Consider the following 20,277-nt stretch of genomic DNA (forward strand, 5'->3'; position numbering starts at 1 on the left):
AGGGCTATCTATCTGGATCGCCAATATCCGACGCGCCAGGCAACTGCACGAATTATCAAGACGCTAGTGCGGACAGGCTACTTGGACGTCAAAATGAAAACAAGAAAGAAGGCTGCAACTAACAGAGAACACGAAGCAACTGTTCTGACTACGACGATAATGAATCACAACAGTGGTACGAGACATATTTCCAAGGAATGCAGAATCAGCCAGACTAGTGTAATTCGCATCCTTTGTTGACATAATTTCCATCCCTATCATCTCTCATTACATCAGGCACTCGACCACCGTGATTTCGAATGTCGTACAGAATTCTGTCGGTTTTTCCTTCAGGAACTGAAAGACGACCCTACGTTTTTCCAGCGTGTGCTCTTTACCGATGAAGCAACGTTTACTAGCCACGCCGATGTTAAGTTGCCTAACATGCACTACTGGGCAGCCGAATATCCACACTGGCTTCGTCAGGTGAAACATCAACGGCTGTGGAGCGTAAATGTGTGGTATGGCATCATGGGAAATTACATTGTGCGACCTTGCTTCATCTCAAGCACTCTAAATGGACATTCATACGCACACTTTCTGATGAACATGCCACCGATTCTTCTAGAACAGGCATCACTGGATATTCGTCAGCGTACGTGGCTGCAACATGACAATTGTCCAGCTCACTTGTCCGGTGTTGCAACACAAACACAGAATGAGAACTTTCCTGGACATTGGATAGGTCGAAATTCTGTTGTAAAATGGTCTGTGTGGTCCCCCAGTTTGGCCCCTCTCGATTTCTTTCTTTGGGGAGCCCACAACCTATGACGAAGCCCCAATGGCCCAAGATGATATGCGCCATCAAATCACCAGTGCACGCTCTACCATATCATCCACTATTCCTCGATCTTTCGTTGCAGATGTGCCAGTCAGTCCATGGTCAGTAGTCCAAACAAATGCTGTAGTAAAAGATAAAGTTATTTTTTTGGGAGATAAAATTTATTTTACATGATTCGAGTGGTTACCAAATCCTTGTTAGTAAATCGTCCTTTTAATTTATGTGTGTACCAAATTGCATTGCAGTATCAAATAAATCGACAGCATGTATTGTGCGTAGCTGGTTACACTGTCATTACAGGCTTACGTTCAGCATGAAACAATGTTTTGTTAAGAAGAATATTTATTTTGAGGTGTACAGGTAGTCATCAAAGTATTTTTAATAAAATGTTTGGTTCAATGAATGTATTCCATGTGATATAATTTAGAGCAGGGTAGGTAGAGACAGATGTCTGACAGCATGTATTTTTCCTCTAAGAAGCACGCAGCCATGCACAGGAAAAGAGAGGTCAGATATTCCTTGTAAAATTTAGACATTTAATACAGTTGTTGCTTTCTGCAGCGTGTAAGACTCTTTTTTAAGAATGAACAATTGATTTTTCTGTTTCAGCTCACGTAAATCTGGGAGGATACACAAATGTGAAATAATTTTCTATGCCCTTTGTGATACGCTAGAGTCTAGCCGATGTCGCATTGCCATACACAACTATCGTAGGTGAACCTGCATCTAGATCGTAATTTGGTTCAAGGGGAAACAAAGCTTTATTCTTGAAGTGCAGACCTATCTTATGGTATACAACTGTGCAACCTGGTCCGAGACCCCTGCTTGGCAGTGTTTGTACCGCAAATGCCATTCCCGATCATTGTGCTCTCACATTCTAGGACATTTCTGAATTTTTTTTTACGACAGGTTTCAACATCAACCTTTCAAGCGCTTTATCACTGTAATCATCTTCGAAAGAGCTACCGAATGCAGTTATAAAAAGTATGTGGTTCCATTTAAAGAAACGTATTCACTTCAGTATATCAGTTGAGATCAGCGCTAACAACATTAACCAAACCAAAACATACATGCCCCACTTTTCGAAAGTGTATCATTCACAATATAAAAGGGGTATTACCTCTTACGTGACTCACCCTTCATACGTTAGCCATCAAATACATTTACATTACCTCCAAGTGATTTCATAATCGTGTAAAAAGTGAAATGAAATACCAACAGAAGAGTATTAGAACTGTGATTTGTCGTGAATTTCTGTTTTTGTTTTCCTATGTACGAATACGCCTTGTAATTAAAATCATAATAAAAACATTTGGTCAATGACTTTTGCTAAAGAGGGTAGACGGAAATGAACTCTATACTGTACATACACTCCTGGAAATTGAAATAAGAACACCGTGAATTCATTGTCCCAGGAAGGGGAAACTTTATTGACACATTCCTGGGGTCAGATACATCACATGATCACACTGACAGAACCACAGGCACATAGACACAGGCAACAGAGCATGCACAATGTCGGCACTAGTACAGTGTATATCCACCTTTCGCAGCAATGCAGGCTGCTATTCTCCCATGGAGACGATCGTAGAGATGCTGGATGTAGTCCTGTGGAACGGCTTGCCATGCCATTTCCACCTGGCGCCTCGGTTGGACCAGCGTTCGTGCTGGACGTGCAGACCGCGTGAGACGACGCTTCATCCAGTCCCAAACATGCTCAATGGGGGACAGATCCGGAGATCTTGCTGGCCAGGGTAGTTGACTTACACCTTCTAGAGCACGTTGGGTGGCACGGGATACATGCGGACGTGCATTGTCCTGTTGGAACAGCAAGTTCCCTTGCCGGTCTAGGAATGGTAGAACGATGGGTTCGATGACGGTTTGGATGTACCGTGCACTATTCAGTGTCCCCTCGACGATCACCAGTGGTGTACGGCCAGTGTAGGAGATCGCTCCCCACACCATGATGCCGGGTGTTGGCCCTGTGTGCCTCGGTCGTATGCAGTCCTGATTGTGGCGCTCACCTGCACGGCGCCAAACACGCATACGACCATCATTGGCACCAAGGCAGAAGCGACTCTCATCGCTAAAGACGACACGTCTCCATTCGTCCCTCCATTCACGCCTGTCGCGACACCACTGGAGGCGGGCTGCACGATGTTGGGGCGTGAGCGGAAGACGGCCTAACGGTGTGCGGGACCGTAGCCCAGCTTCATGGAGACGGTTGCGAATGGTCCTCGCCGATACCCCAGGAGCAACAGTGTCCCTAATTTGCTGGGAAGTGGCGGTGCGGTCCCCTACGGCACTGCGTAGGATCCTACGGTCTTGGCGTGCATCCGTGCGTCGCTGCGGTCCGGTCCCAGGTCGACGGGCACGTGCACCTTCCGCCGACCACTGGCGACAACATCGATGTACTGTGGAGACCTCACGCCCCACGTGTTGAGCAATTCGGCGGTACGTCCACCCGGCCTCCCGCATGCCCACTATACGCCCTCGCTCAAAGTCCGTCAACTGCACATACGGTTCACGTCCACGCTGTCGCGGCATGCTACCAGTGTTAAAGACTGCGATGGAGCTCCGTATGCCACGGCAAACTGGCTGACACTGACGGCGGCGGTGCACAAATGCTGCGCAGCTAGCGCCATTCGACGGCCAACACCGCGGTTCCTGGTGTGTCCGCTGTGCCGTGCGTGTGATCATTGCTTGTACAGCCCTCTCGCAGTGTCCGGAGCAAGTATGGTGGGCCTGACACACCGGTGTCAATGTGTTCTTTTTTCCATTTCCAGGAGTGTATATACCTTGTGGTGTCACTGCCAGACACCACACTTGCTAGGTGGTAGCTTAAATCAGCCGCGGTCCATTAGTACATGTCGGACCCGCGTGTCGCCACGGTGTGATCGCAGACCGAGCGCCACCACACGGCAGGTCTCGAGCGACGTACGAGAACTCGCCCCAGTTGTACGACGACGTTGCTAGCGACTATACTGACGAAGCCTTTGCTCTCATTTGCCGAGAGACAGTAGAATAGCCTTCAGCTAAGTTAATGTCTACGACCTAGCAAGGTGCCATTAGCCTTAGATAGCTTGTATCTAAAGAGTCTCACTTGTATCGCCACAATCTCCAGATGTCTCATCAAGAACGATGTATACAAAGGATGGATTAAAAGATAAGTACCAAAGAAGCTACGTATTTTCTTTATAGCATTCATTAAGTCTCCTGTTTCAGACCTCACTCCATCCTTCGTGAGTTAGTGCGTGCATCTTGGCCGCCTCTTTCAATTAGTGTGCGTAGTGTTGGCAAGTCTGCCGACACAACAATTTTGGCGATGCGGATTAATCAGGATCTGGTTCTTTCTAATTGCTTACATTTCCTTATGTCATGGCTTCGCCAGATGTACTGTCCGAATTTTATCGCTTGCAGAATCAGCAGACGCAGGCGTTATTGGATGCCCTTGGACAGCTCGTCCAGGGTCAACGTGCGCTGCACCCCGATGCGGCCGCCGCCGCTTCATCACTACCACAGCCAACACACGCGGTTGCACCTCCGTTTCGTAGCTTTGACGCCGCCCACGAGACCTGGCCGGAATGGTTCCGACAATTCGGCTTCCATCTAGCCGCCTACAGAATTCAAGGTAATGAGCGGCAGCCGTTTTTGCTTTCTTGTGTCGGTGTGTCCACCTACCGTGTGATAGTGAAATTGTTTCCCCGACGCGACATAGCAACTCTGTCCTACGAAGAAATTTTGTTTGCTTTAGATGCCTATTTCAAGGAAACAGTTAATGTAGTTGCAAAAAGGTATACGTTCTTTCGTACAAAACGTACGGCCGGTCAGACTAATAGGGAGTGGGTTGCAACATTGCAAGGACTTACTAGGGATTGTGAATTTCAATGTGAATGTGGACTTCCGTATTCAGATACTATGGTGCGTGATGCAATAGCACAGAACGTTTCTGATGTTCGCATACGGGAACAGATTTTGAAACTAGTTAATCCCTCCCTTCAACAAGTGATAGACATATTGGATAGGCAAGACACACTTGACTTTGCTACGGAATCATTTGAAACTTCGCCAGCAGTGTGTCACATTCACCGGCCCTCCGGGCCCGCTGCACGGAACGCTAAGCGGCCCTCGCGCACGTCAGCGCAGCGGCAGCCTAGCTCGCAAACACGTGTGCCATGTAAGCATGCCAATGCAGTTCTAAAATCATGCCCGCGGTGTGTAACTCGACATTCGCGTGAAAATTGCCCGTCACGCCAAGCTATTTGCTTTTACTGTCATAAGAAAGGACATGTTCAAAGTGTTTGCCAGAAAAAGCTAAGATCAGACAATCAAAACCATTCCAGGCCCTTTGCTTCGCGCCGGAATCGAACCAGGGACAATCAGGCTCGTGGACCTTCGCCCATGGACATTCATGTCGTTAATTCCACCCCGTCCAGTGCCACTTTATCTAACAGTGACTGTGTTCGTCCCAGAAAAAGTGTTCGTCGACGTCGCCGGAACTCCCGTAAAGTCGCAAGTGCTTCTGTACCTGTATCAGTTCAAATTGCACGTGAAAGTCGCTCTTGTCGTCAGCAGGACAATAAACTTTTTGTAGACTTAGACTTTGGAGGCAAAGTGATACCATTCCAGCTCGATACCGAAGCTGCAGTTTCATTGCTCAATAAAGACACGTACAAACTGGGCAAACCTCCGTTGCGTGCCGCAAATGTTCAGCTCAATAGTTATTTAGGACAGCAGATACCTGTGTTAGGACAGTGCAGCCTTCTTGCCACATACAAGGGACAAACGAAACTTGTGTCATTTTACGTTCTTCGTTCTTCTTCTGCAGTGAACTTGTTTGGTTTAGACTTATTTCAGTTGTTTAACTTGTCTATAGTAAATCAGGTCCTATCACTGAATCAGACTGTGCCTTCCGCCAGTGTTTCTAGTCTATGTGAAGAATTTGCAGACATTTTTGCACCGGGCCTTGGTTGCACTAAGAACTATGAAGCACATTTGGAACTCAAAGTGGACACGCAACCGAAATTTTTCAGAGCGCGCAATGTTCCCCGCGCATTGCGTGATGAGGTCGCAAGAACATTACACAATTTAGAATCTCAAGGTGTCATTGAACGTGTGCAGGCTTCTCTCTGGGCCTCACCCTTAGTAATTTTGCCAAAACCTTCCGGTAAATTGAGACTTTGCGTGGACTTCAAGGCAACTGTGAATCCACAACTTGTGACTGCAACTTTTCCTTTGCCCCGCCCGGAAGATCTTTTTGATAAACTGTGCCCGGGTAAATACTTTTCGAAATTGGACCTAGCCGATGCGTACTTGCAAATACCAGTGGACGAGGAATCCCAGCACGTCTTGGTGGTTAACACGCATCTTGGATTGTACCGATTCAAAAGACTGCCATTCGGGTGTGCATCCGCCCCTGCATTGTTTCAGCAATATTTACAAACTGTTTGTGCGTCGGTCCCTACTGCTGCGAACTATCTGGACGATATTGTGATCTCCGGAAAGACAGAAGCCGAACATTTAGCCAACCTACGAACGTTATTTCACGTCTTGCGACAGAATGGTCTTCGCTTGAGGAAGGACAAATGTGTGTTTTTTGCTCGTGACTTACCATATCTGAGCCATGTCATAAATGCACAAGGCATACATCCGAGTCCAGAGCACCTCCGTGCCATACAGGAGTTACCTTCGCCACAGACTGTGAAGCAGCTACAGAGTGTGTTGGGAAAAATTAATTCCTACCATAAATATGTTCCCCATGCCTCTTCCATTTCAGCTCTGCTTCATCGCTTACGCCGTAAAGGTGTTCCGTTCGTCTGGACGACGGAATGCGAACGCGCCTTTCGCCGGTTGAAATCGGCGTTGCTTTCAAATACTTGCCTTACGCCATTCGATCCCCAGAAACCCCTTTTGTTGATGGTCGATGCATCGGAATTCGGGATCGGTGCTGTGCTTGCGCACAAAGATGGATCGCATGATCGTCCTATTGCCTTTGCTTCAAAATTGCTCTCGTCTGCGCAACGCAATTATTCCCAGATAGAGAAAGAAGCTTTAGCTCTCGTGTTTGGTGTTACTAAGTTCCATGATTTCTTGTATGGTCGTCACTTTACCATCATCACAGACCACAAACCTTTGACATCGCTTTTTCATCCGAACAAGCCTGGACCTCCACGTACAGCGCAGAAATTCATTCGCTGGTCTCTTTTCCTTTCGCAGTACCGCTACGATATCTTGTATCGGTCCACTGCTAAGCACGGAAACGCTGATGCGTTGTCCCGTTTGCCTGTTGCTGAGAATAAAGCGTTCGATTCTTCCAAACTTGCTTGCATGTTCATTGATTCGGAAATCGATGACGTGGTCGAATCGTTTCCGATTGATTTTCGTCGTGTGGCTACCGCCACAGCTGCTGACCCTGTCCTTGCTACTGTTTTGCGTTTTGTTGCTACGCAATGGCCCTTGTCCAAGTCACGGATCGAGGATCCGTTGGTTCGTCGCTTTTTTGCTCACAAGGCGAGACTTTTTGTACGACGTGGTGTTTTGTTGTTGCGTTCGGATAATGATCAATCCAGAGTCGTGGTCCCACGTTCGTTACAGTCCTCTGTCTTACGGCTTCTTCACCAAGGACATTGGGGTATAGTGCGTACGAAACAACTTGCTCGTCAGCACTGTACTTGGTTCGGAATCGATGCTGCGATTACGAATATGTGCTCTTCTTGCGTGGCGTGTACCGAACAACAGTCCGCCCCGCCGCGGAAATTCTTTGCATGGCCGACAGCCACTTCCCCTTGGCAACGCTTGCACATCGATTTTGCTGGTCCATTCTGGAATGCTCGATGGTTGGTTGTGGTGGATTCCTTCAGTAATTTTCCTTTTGTTGTCCGGATGTCTTCCACGGCGTCATCTGCCACCATCCAAGCGTTGTCCGCTATTTTTTGCATTGAAGGTCTACCACACACTATTGTTTCCGACAATGGCCCACAATTCTTGTCTGCAGAATTTCAGTCATTCTGCAGGCCAATGGTATTCAACATCTGACATCCGCGCCGTTTTCGCCTCAGTCAAATGGTGCCGCTGAACGCTTGGTCCGGACTTTCAAGTCACAGATGTTGAAGTTGAAAGAGTCGCATTCTAGGGAGGCTGCATTGTTGCTCTTTTTGTCTTCGTATCGCTCTCAGCCCCGCGATGGTCGCTCGCCGGCTGAGTTGCTCCATGGTCGTCCTCATCGAACCTTGATGTCTTTGCTGCATCCGCCGCATCAGGTTCCAGTGCAGCGGCAGACTACTGCTTTTGCTCCTGGCGACGTTGTTTTCTATCGCAACTATCGCGGTTCACGGCGTTAGCTCGCAGGGCGCATTCTTCGCTGCCTCGGCCGTGCGATGTATTTGGTTTTGGGGGCCTCTGGTGAGGTGCGTCGGCATCTCAATCAGCTGCGCCTCTGTCGTCGCCTGGGTTCTGCCGCTCCCCGTCTGCTTTCAGCGACGGTGCCATCCGGTCAGCGCCCTGGGGACCCATCTACTGGCTCGCCTCTTCCCCAGGTGTTACCGACGCTGCCTTCCATTTTGCCTCATGGCGACGCGCCGCCGCCGCCGCCTGTTCTCCCGCCGGCGCCGCCCGCAGTGGACGCGTCGCTGCAACCGCCTGGCGCCTCCCTGGGTCACGCGCCGCCGCTCGCTTCCCGTGACCAGATGTCCTCCGCCGTGGAACTCTTGCCCGCTCCGGACCAGATGTCGTCTTCGCCCGTCGGGTGCCCCGACCACATGGAGGTCGACCCTTCGTCCCCTCCTGTCTCTCTACGGGCGCATACACCGCATGTTGACGTGCACCCTGGACTAGGCTTTCAGGCGTTTCCTAGCTCCCCTCGGACCGAATGGCCGGGTGCGGGTGGCACAGCCTCGCCTGTTGTTAGGCTCCCCACCTCATCGCATACGTCAACATGGGGTCCTCCCCACGGCGGGCGGACGCCTTATAACACGACCGTTCGCCGATTTGCGGGGGAGGAATGTGGTGTCACTGCCAGACACCACACTTGCTAGGTGGTAGCTTAAATCGGCCACGGTCCATTAGTACATGTCGGACCCGCGTGTCGCCACGGTGTGATCGCAGACCGAGCGCCACCACACGGCAGGTATCGAGCGACATACGAGAACTCGTCCCAGTTGTACGACGACGTTGCTAGCGACTATACTGACGAAGCCTTTGCTCTCATTTGCCGAGAGACAGTAGAATAGCCTTCAGCTAAGTTAATGTCTACGACCTAGCAAGGCGCCATTAGCCTTAGATAGCTTGTATCTAAAGAGTCTCACTTGTATCGCCACAATCTCCAGATGTCTCATCAAGAACGATGTATACAAAGGATGGATTAAAAGATAAGTACCAAAGAAGCTACGTATTTTCTTTATAGCATTCATTAAGTCTCCTGTTTCAGACCTCACTCCATCCTTCGTGAGTTAGCGCGTGCATCTTGGCCGCCTCTTTCAATTAGTGTGTGTAGTGTTGGCAAGTCTGCCGACACAACATACCTTTTGCTGTAAAACAAATGATTTGGTATTTCATTTCTTCTCTGTAGTGTCTTTTTTGCCTTTCCATTGCAGAGTTTTTGTTTCTACTTACTGTATCTTTTGATTAAATATATATATTTTTTAAATCTTTAACTGGAATTTAATTATAGTATCAGGACTGATCATATCCCACGATAATAACCATAACTTTCTATGGATATTTGTATCTTTCTTTTCGGATTATTTAAAGAAAGGTTTGGAGACGAATTCTCTCATTTCCTATTCAATATTGCTAAGCAGAACCATAACACTTGGTTCAAGAATCATAAAAGAAGGTTGTATACCTGGAAGAATCCTGGAGATACTAAAAGGTATCAGATAGATTATATAATGGTAAGACAGAGATTTAGGAACCAGGTTTTAAATTGTAAGACATTTCCAGGGGCAGATGTGGATTCTGACCGCAATCTATTGGTTATGAACTGCAGATTGAAACTGAAGAAACTGCAAAAAGGTGGGAATTTAAGGAGATGGGACCTGGATAAACTGAAAGAACCAGAGGTTGTACAGAGTTTCAGGGAGAGCATAAGGGAACAATTGACAGGAATGGGGGAAATAAATACAGTAGAAGAAGAGTGGATAGCTCTGAGGGATGAAGTAGTGAAGGCAGCAGAGAATCAAGTAGGTAAAAAGACGAGGGCTAATAGAAATCCTTGGGTAACAGAAGAAATATTGAATTTAATTGATGAAAGGAGAAAATATAAAAATGCAGTAAATGAAGCAGGCAAAAAGGAATACAAACGTCTCAAAAATGAGATCGACAGGAAGTGCAAAATGGCTAAGCAGGGATGGCTAGAGGACAAATGTAAGGATGTAGAGGCTTGTCTCACTAGGGGTAAGATAGATACTGCCTACAGGAAAATTAGAGACCTTTGGAGAGATGAGAACCACTTGTATGAATATCAAGAGCTCAGATGGCAACCCAGTTCTAAGCAAAGAAGGGAAGGCAGAAAGGTGGAAGGAGTATATAGAGGGTTTATACAAGGGCGATGTACTTGAGGACAATATTATGGAAATGGAAGAGGATGTAGATGAAGATGAAATGGGAGATAAGATACTGCGTGAAGAGTTTGACAGAGCACTGAAGGACCTGAGTCGAAACAAGGCCCCGGGAGTAGACAACATTCCATTAGATCTACTGATGGCCTTGGGAGAGCCAGTCATGACAAAACTCTACCATCTGGTGAGCAAGATGTATGAGACAGGCGAAATACCCACAGACTTCAAGAAGAATATAATAATTCCAATCCCAAAGAAAGCAGGTGTTGACAGATGTGAAAATTACCGAACTATCAGTTTAATAAGTCACAGCTGCAAAATACTAACGCGAATTCTTTACAGACGAATGGAAAAACTGGTAGAAGTGGACCTTGGGGAAGATCAGTTTGAATTCCGTAGAGATGTTGGAACACGTGAGGCAATACTAACCTCACGACTTATCTTAGAAGAAAGATTAAGAAAAGGCAAACCTACGTTTCTAGCATTTGTAGACTTAGAGAAAGCTTTTGACAACGTTAACTGGAATACTCTCTTTCAAATTCTGAAGGTGGCAGGGGTAAAATAGAGGGAGCGAAAGGCTATTTACAATTTGTACAGAAACCAGATGGCAGTTATAAGAGTCGAGGGGCATGAAAGGGAAGCAGTGGTTGGGAAAGGAGTGAGACAGGGTTGTAGCCTCTCCCCGATGTTATTCAATCTGTATATTGAGCAAGCAGTAAAGGAAACAAAAGAAAAATTCGGAGTAGGTATTAAAATTCATGGAGAAGAAGTAAAAACTTTGAGGTTCGCCGATGACATTGTAATTCTGTCAGAGACAGCAAAGGACTTGGAAGAGCAGTTGAACGGAATGGACAGTGTCTTGAAAGGAGGATATAAGATGAACATTAACAAAAGCAAAACGAGGATAATGGAATGCAGTCAAATAAAATCGGGTGATGCTGAGGGGGTTAGATTAGGAAATGAGACACTTAAAGTAGTAAAGGAGTTTTGCTATTTAGGGAGTAAAATAACTGACGATTGTCGAAGTAGAGAGGATATAAAATGTAGACTGGCAATGGCAAGGAAATCGTTTCTGAAGAAGAGAAATTTGTTAACATCGAGTATAGATTTAAGTGTCAGGAAGTCGTTTCTGAAAGTATTTGTATGGAGTGTAGCCATGTATGGAAGTGAAACATGGACGATAACCAGTTTGGACAAGAAGAGAATAGAAGCTTTCGAAATGTGGTGCTACAGAAGAATGCTGAAGATAAGGTGGGTAGATCACGTAACTAATGAGGAGGTATTGAATAGGATTGGGGAGAAGAGAAGTTTGTGGCACAACTTGACTAGAAGAAGGGATCGGTTGGTAGGACATGTTTTGAGGCATCAAGGGATTACAAATTTAGCATTGGAGGGCAGCGTGGAGGGTAAAAATCGTAGAGGGAGACCAAGAGATCAATACACTAAGCAGATTCAGAAGGATGTAGGTTGCAGTAGGTACTGGGAGATGAAGAAGCTTGCACAGGATAGAGTAGCATGGAGAGCTGCATCAAACCAGTCTCAGGACTGGAGACCACAACAACAACAACAACAACAAGCAGAACCACCCTGAGATCGAGTTGCCGATCATTCCTTTTCATTCATTATGTATATTTTTCACATAAGAAGGTTGGTGAGTCAATTTTCTTCAAACAATGACGTCAGCAGTCGCTGCATTGTCTTGATATTAACAGGTTGATAATTATGTGGATAACTAATTTACATCTTTTGACAGTAACCCTTAATTTCAATCATCTATATTTTTTGCTCACGTTTGCCATCTCTGAACGTTTCTCTGGCACATCACACAATTGCATAATAATCAGTATTTTTATATACCATAATATACAGGGAAAAGTTTTCATAATAGTAATATCCCAGACCTCTCTCTTGTACCATAAATTACAGAGGGAAAGTTTCATGCTCAAAGCAAGACTTTTGCAGCAGAGGTAATTTAATTTATCATATGACCGTCTTTGAGCGACAGATTTAGAATACTTTTCATCCTTTCTCTCTCTGCACCTATGAGAGCATAGAATTGTTTATTCTGATTTCTGAGTTGTAGTCACATAAACACGGACGATTCCATTCTTAAGATCACACCCGGTTACTGCATTTTCACTTTTCATGCTAAACGTTGTTGAAGTACGATTTGTGGTGTGCCTTCCATCTGTGTACTCCTTTGAAGCATATGACACAGGATACCTTCACGTCAGTAAGCTTCAGTCTAAGGACCATCAACAACTTCTCTTTATCAATGTTGTGCGTATTTGAACACCACAAATAACAAATTCCAAATCAACTATGCCTAATTCATTGTTAAATGACGCAGACGATTATTTAGATTAGTCGCTTTCATGTATGACATTGCATTTTCTTTTTGTACGTGATATCTCACCATTAGTTGTATTTCATTAGTACCTTTCTGGCAAATTTATTAACTCGACATGCAATTACAGTTCTGGAAGAATGGCTTACAATACTGGTGGCTTCTTCGAAGATAGAGAGGGCTCCAAAATTATCAGAGTTGACGTCTTCATAGCTCACGCCTCGTCTTTTAATCACCTGCAAGATATGACATGCAGCATTGTCAATGTTCTAAAATTCTTTGAAAGGCATTACATTGTAATAGCTCAGTTTAACACCACCATCCTGGAATGGGAAAACATCAAACTGGAAAACAAACAAACAGCACATGTAGTGGAGGCACACAAACAAATGTCCTCTATGGGTGGTGAGGGTCTGTTTGGTTACACATACTGGAACTGATGCACTCTACAGAAAGACAACCTCTACCTGACTGGGTACATGGCTGAGGATGTGGTAAGTATAACACTCCTGGTCAAAGTTCGAGAAACTGTTGCAAAACATCTGCAGAAGTTAGTGATGTCTTGAGTGTGAAAAGAAGACACAAGAATAAGGAAGTAAAACTATATCTTTACAATGTCGAACTAGAACATTATCAAAGTCAAAATAGCCTCCCTCTGTTCAGAGTTGCAGAAAATGAGGTGGAACGCAAAGACAACTTCCTCGAGCAGTTTGCGCACAAAAAACAGTTTGGTTGTTCCGTAAGTTCGTAGCGTTTTTCCATTACATTAATAAACACAACAGAAGCATGTAACAGAGATTTTAATAATCTGCGATACATTCTTCTTAACTCTTTACAACGGTGTGCCACCGATGGGGTAATTTTTCGATTCTGCGACTGTATAGGTGAAGAATTCACAGAATCATGTTTAGAGCATTTTCACCCAAAAAGGCAGTTCCTTGAATGATGTTCGGTAGAGATGACAAAAGGTGAAAATTTGTGCCCACAGGATCAGGTGAATAAGATAGATGCAGCTTCCAAATTCAACTTGTGTATATTGTTTTTTTCAGTTTAGCAGGATCCAGGTGGACGTTATCGTAGAGTATCATCTCTTCACACAGTCTTCCTGGTCTTCGTTCTTGGAACGCTTATGCAAGACATATGAGTTGTTGAGAATAAATGTCAGCACTGATGGTTACATTCACAGCAGCAATTCATAGTACACCATATCGTCGCTGTTCCACCAGATGCGTAACACTGTCTTTTCTTGATGTGTGCAGGTCTCTGTACAAAGAGCTGCTGCTTTGTTTGGCCTCAATCATTCCTTTCTTTTCCTTACGTAAGCATAAAGACACCCTTTCACATCATCAGTAATGATATAGGATGGGGAATGATCAGTGTTGTTCACAAGCCAATTGATGGCAAGCAAACAGAAATGTACATATGGCCATGTACTGTAAAACGTAAATTTTTTTCCATCCACATTTTTTTTGTGGAGAAACACTCGTGAAGAAATACACAAGGAGTATTTCTAATGTGTCACGAAAATAAAGAAATGAATAAAATAAATCCTACGAATACATATAATGCACAAAATCCACTACTGTCATGTTAGTGAGCGAGACAGGAATAGGTCAACTTATGATGTTATCAGTGTTAGCAGCTGACGCAATCATCCACCATTTCACCTCACCCCCTGCCATCTACCAACACACACGCCGCTTTCATCATAACTTTAATGGAAACACTAACGTTGAGGTCCTAGTCCACTCCGTCGCTTTCCGCTGACTGCCTGCGTAAAAGTCTCGAATTGATATCGGATGTTCCGACGTTCCATTCAGTCAAGGATGAATCGATATTACGGTTTTCACACTACTGAGGTGTGAAAGAACTCTTGTCTAAATATATCATGATACCTCCACTTATTAGCTCGATAACGCATAAGCATACAAACATTTCAAATAATATTTAAAAGAAAATAGTCATCGTTTTTAAATTATTCATTTATTTCGTTGTCTTTTTGAGCATTAAATAGCGTTGAAAACGCCTGTACGTTTTTCTGTAAGAGCGCTGGCGTTTCACTGCAAAAGAAGCTTTTTAATGAAAACTTTTTCATCTATTTATTTTCATATTTATGTATAAGGTAGACTTTTTCTTTGTCCATGTATTTTAAAATCTAAATCGAATTCCACTTGCAGATATTTAGCCAAAAGAGGCTAAATATCTGCAAGTGGAATACGATTTAGACGATAGGAAAAATATTCAATCCATAAGCAACCGTCGGAAGGTGTTTTGTAAACAAAGCAAACAATGGAATAATGCTTAAGAAGACGCAATAGCTTAAAATCCAGTACTATAGCAAGAGTGAGCGCGGCGAAAATAGCTTAAACTTCATAACTTCAATGCGGAATGTTTTGACATACAGTTCATTGTGTTAGTGTCTGTGATCGAGTTGCGAGTTGTACAGTATGTATCGACCTTGCTTCGATGCGTTTGTGGTGGTTGGTGTTTTTGTATTTGTTGATTTTGTAGGCCATACATTGTAGATTGTTTGTAACGTAATGTATTTGTCATTTGGCTGTATGATATTTATCGTGCCACTTGTCAAATAAAATGATTATAAAAACTGTTTCATTCCGTTCCCAATTAGTGTAAGTTGTTTATAATCGCAGGTTATGTGATTCCCAGAGTTTCGTCGTAAAGTTATTGATAAAGTTGGGCGGTGGCCGCAGAGGTGAGAGGAGTGCATTGTAGACGCTCGGCGTTTGCTATTCACAATTTAAACGACTTATAAATAATATGCAAAGATGCTGTCATTGTTCGTGATGTAGTTACTTGAAATTGTAGTGTGGTGCAAGTATTTTTGTTTTATTTCCAGTTATTCATACGGTTATTAACGACGACTAACGCTTCAACAATATGTTGGTTTTTATCTCTCAGGTTTTGTCGGCGAGAGTACTTCGGAGCGTGCTGCCGAGTTGTTGTTTCTATTTTCGTTCGCGGGTATGTTTGGAGTAACTAAGAGGTAATTGTGAAGTTTGATTCATTTCTTAAAGCACTCGCGTTTTGTGGTCTAGCAGATTGCATTAACGCACTTAACCAATACACCTACAGAATAAAATATTTTGCTCCCACAGAATATCTAGGGATATTCACAGTAGCTTCTCAGTATATATACTCTCTTATGAAATTTGTTATTAACAACCAAACCCAATTCAAAAGTAATAGCAGTGTGCATAACTACAATACTAGGAGAAAGGATGATCTTCACTATTCAAGATTAAATCTAACTTTGGCACAGAAAGGGGTGAATTATAGTGGCACTTAAGTCTTTGGTCACTTACCAAATAGTATCAAAAGTCTGACAGATAACTAACAAGTATTTAAGAAGAAATTAAAAGAATTTCTGAATGATAACTCCTTCTACTCCATAGAGGAATTTTTAGATATAAATTAAGAAAAAAAATATTAAAAATAAAGAAAAACAAAAAATAAAGTTGTTATATTAACTTAAGTATGTTGTTAAATTAACCTAATTATGTCATGTATTGGAAAATTTGACTCGTTCCACTTCACTACGAAATATCGTATTCATGATCCATGGAACTAGTATTAATCTAATCTAATCTAAAGGTGTCACACTAATTGATATTGAAACTTCCTGGCAGATTAAAACTGTGTGCCCGACCGAGACTCGAACTCGGTCTCGACTTCGAGTCTAGGTCGGGCACACAGTTTTAATCTGCCAGGAAGTTTCATATCAGCGCACACTCCGCTGCAGAGTGAAAATCTCATTATAATTGATATTATTCAGATACACAGTACAGATTGTAATTATATTGTTTACGATTGTACATTTTATCGTGTTTTTACGTAAGGGATGTTTTATTACTTATCTGTACGCCCTGTTTATTGACTTTAACTGGAGTACACTAAAGGGTGGGGATGTTACATTGCTGCTAAACCATCATACCGTACATTTAATTCAATGGTAGTCATGAGAGGTTAAGCATTAGTTCATAGTAATAATTCGATGTCAACTCTCATGTTATATATCTAATTCATTACAAAAAAAATCTGTTTTCTAACTGTAAGCGTAAGTTTTACGAGAGTTTAGTTAGCTAAAGATATAAATTTTGGAAGACCTGCATTCAGTCCTCCATTCAGAAATCTAGGTAAACCTGTTTAAGTTCTAATGATGAATGGTTCATTTGGAAAGGACATATGTTATGCCCGTCACCCATCCTGCCCTCCCCTCCTTCAGTCTCAAATACAATACTGTGCTCCGTTACAAAGACCCTGTTGTTGGCGGGTCACCACGTCCAAATTTTCCTTCCATTCGACCAGAAACGTTATAGGCTAGAAATCTAAAGAGTTCCTAAAAATCATTACATTCATTTTGAGCCTAATAGTTTGTGTGTGTTTGATAGCTTAAGTTAAATACAGAAATAAAATGAGTATTTCTAAGCTTTTATAAGAAGTTTTCACAAATACCTACCAATTTGTTCGTTTTTGCTGTAGGCAACACGTTATATAATATCTGTTGTCGAATATTAGGAGAAAGTCTGGCACTTCAGGAGCATTGGTGAGGGTGAGGGACTGGAAGATCTGCGCCTCCTTTTACGTGATGACATGACTGCTGTGTTTTATCTACATCTTCATTCTAATCATTTATGTAGCTGTACTGGATTACTTGAAGTTTTCAGTATTGCTCTGCCAACTCACAACCAACCAAACTAGCAGATTATTAACCTGTGGCTGTGCTACACATTGATCTGTCACCACAACCTTCTTTCCAAAAACTAATGCCGATGCAAAAAGAAAGATTGTCAGAGCTCTGGTCTCTATGTTTGCTCACGTATAATGTTGCATGCAACATTACTGTTACTTTATGGGATAAAGCCATCTTCTGGTATCGGTAGGTGCAGTTGCCCCACTTTCTCAGAGATCACTCCAGCTATCTATATACTGCGAAGGTTAAAAATGTGCTTAATATGGGTTTTAGAACTGATCAAAATTTACATTATCTATGACAAATATTGTGGTAAATTGTAAGAGTGGCTCGCAAGACCCTGTTTGCTTTGTTTTTGTATGTTTTGGGATTTTCACTTTTGCTGCCTGATGTCAAATGGCAACCTGCCATAGGTATTTACACCATATTGAAATTATGTGTCTGTCTGCTATTTTTAATTTTACATTTCATCCTAAATGCACTGATATTAACTGCAAATACCACGAGGCAGTATATGGCTTTGGCTCCTAAGCTTAGTATTCCCATATCCCTGAAGAGGTTTTTCTGAGATATTTTTACAGCATGCCCCCCCCCCTCCCCCCAGACAATTATATGAATAATGGCATCAGGTGATTTTTTGCAGAGTATGCTAACAGTCTCATCTGCAGATCAGCACAGTGGGGAAAAGTCCCTACTTCCAAAGCAGGCAGAACGGGTATAAAACATTTATCTTTCTGTGCACTTGTATATTTGCATATCAAAAGAAAAATTTCCTTGAGAAAACTGTGAAATTACGAGGCAGAATTTGTAGCCAGGTCTTACTGTCAGAATTAATATCAGCGACTGTCAATAGACACACATACAGAAGTACATACATTGTCCTAACTTTTGAAAGTAATAGCTCCTTCATCAGGGAAAAGTGAGGGAAAGATAGAGAAGAAGGGCTGGTCACTTGGACCCCTGAAAAAGGAATGATTGAGATTTGAGACCTTCAATGGCACCCACCTCAAAAAAGGCCCGGTTGTCTACCATAGGTGGGAAGTTACAGTGCGCCTGTTCTTCGATATTCAGGGGTTATTGACATTGGAATGGATGCCTGTCTAGACTGCAATCAACATTTAACATGATTGCGCCACTTTACAGATCATTCAAAAAGTTATTAAGAGTAACTGGTCATCAAAATTATGATTAGGAATAGTTTTGCGTAATGATAATGCAGGGCTGCACATTGTCAAGTGTAATGCAAGACACTGCATTTTTCCATAGGAAAGTACTGGATTGTCTTCCTTACAGAATAGTCTAACATTTTGTGAATCATATGTGTTTGGTTCCTTAAAAAGGACCTGAAGATCAGTGCTTAATCTGTGATCACGTCGTGCCTGAGGCAATGGACGAGTGGCTCCATCATTAGTCTAAAACTGTCACTGCATTGGGTCAGTTGCGTGAACAGTGGGGCTGATTTGTGTGTCTTCCCTTATTGTTATAGTTCTCAATTGCTGTGTAGTTCATTTCACAATTAACTATCTGAAATCTTCGAAACACCTACATATGTTTTACTTGTACAATCCTTAGGAGGAAATGCGGGTAGAGGTGTAGGTGTTATTGACTGAAGTCTTCACAGAAGAATGTAACACAAGGGAAAGCTACCATTAGCCTATATCTGCATTTGAGCATCACAACACATTAATAGGCATTTGTTATAGTGGAGGTGGTTGACAGGGGTGAAAGAAGTTGAAGTACCAGAAAAAAAAATCCTTGATATTGAACCACAGACCTTTTGATTTGTGCTCTGACAGATACTCACTGAGAGAATTACTGTGTATATACACAATATGACGGATGCTGTGAGAACCAGTTGTGGTGGGGGATCGAAGGAGGACAAAACTATTTCAGTATTGGAAATGTACAAGTGTTACAGCTTATATGGACATGGACTTCAAAAAGCTAATCTTTTTGTAGTATTTTAGAAATACTCGTATTATAATTGATACAGGACATTGTCAAAATAAATAAAATTTTAAAAAATGGAGATTTAAGTGACGAAGATAAAGCTGTGGTTATTGAAGGAAGCGGTCCAATAAGAATGAAGTTGGTTGCTTGATCATTTCAAAATATTTTAAATTTTTTATATGTGATTACCCTATAGTTGAGAAGTTCAAAACAGTTTTTAAAAGAATTGTACCTTTCACGTTTATGGAATGATGGCCATTTTTGTTTGTAAGCACGCAATGCTGTTTCAGTTTAGAGACGTTAGCAAAAATATGAATATCTCTGCACTGGGTTAAGTTGCAACATTGCAATTGACATGATCATTTTTAGAAAAGTGTCCTCTACAACATTGTCTATTGCACATACTACCCTAAATTCAAAAATAACCCATCAAAATGACCCCCCAAAGTTTGGTATCCACATTTTCAAAAATCCACTTTTTAGGCCCAAAAATAACAAACAAGGAGTGATTTATGAGAGTCTGCTCTTTCCTATAGTTAGATATCATACACTACTAGCCTAATATAAAAATATGATTTTTGCACAGTTTGTACACCTATATGATAGCAACGTACTGTAAAAATTTCAACACTGATATCTGACTGTGAACAAAGATATGAATTTTTGAAAATGAGGAGATAATTCACATTACTCTACAACTGATCTTATGGCTGTTGCCTATTCATGTGTGCCTTGGGAAACTTTTCTTTTATGTAATTTATTACATACTTTTGAAACACATGTACAGCCAAAGTTTTGTGCTCCAAGTAGCCACTTAGAATGCAAATGGAAGAACTGCAAACTTCATCTTATTTTTAAAGTAGAGAATAAATGGATGCACTGTTGCCTGCTT

At 42.8% G+C, this 20,277-nt stretch overlaps 1 protein-coding gene across 9 annotated transcripts in view; it reads left to right on the plus strand.

Moving 5' to 3' along the window:
- Positions 1–15,185: 15,185 nt before the first annotated feature.
- The window catches only part of LOC126251880 (uncharacterized), a 57,328-nt gene continuing 52,236 nt past the window's right edge, over positions 15,186–20,277 (plus strand). For 4 of the 9 annotated variants that reach the window (XM_049952572.1, XM_049952571.1, XM_049952575.1 and 1 more), the window contains exons 1-2: positions 15,229–15,437; positions 15,644–15,728. Coding sequence is in view for 3 of the 9 variants with exons in the window: in XM_049952570.1 (XP_049808527.1) it covers positions 15,191–15,204; positions 15,376–15,437; positions 15,644–15,728 (161 nt within the window). In the remaining 6 variants the exon portion in view is untranslated. Of the gene's footprint in view, positions 15,205–15,228; positions 15,557–15,643; positions 15,729–20,277 lie in introns of those variants that run through there. The other 5 variants (XM_049952570.1, XM_049952573.1, XM_049952578.1 and 2 more) reach the window with 5 other exon arrangements.

Source organism: Schistocerca nitens, chromosome 4 (assembly GCF_023898315.1).
Source record: "Schistocerca nitens isolate TAMUIC-IGC-003100 chromosome 4, iqSchNite1.1, whole genome shotgun sequence".
Classification (NCBI taxonomy): Eukaryota; Metazoa; Arthropoda; class Insecta; order Orthoptera; family Acrididae; genus Schistocerca; species Schistocerca nitens.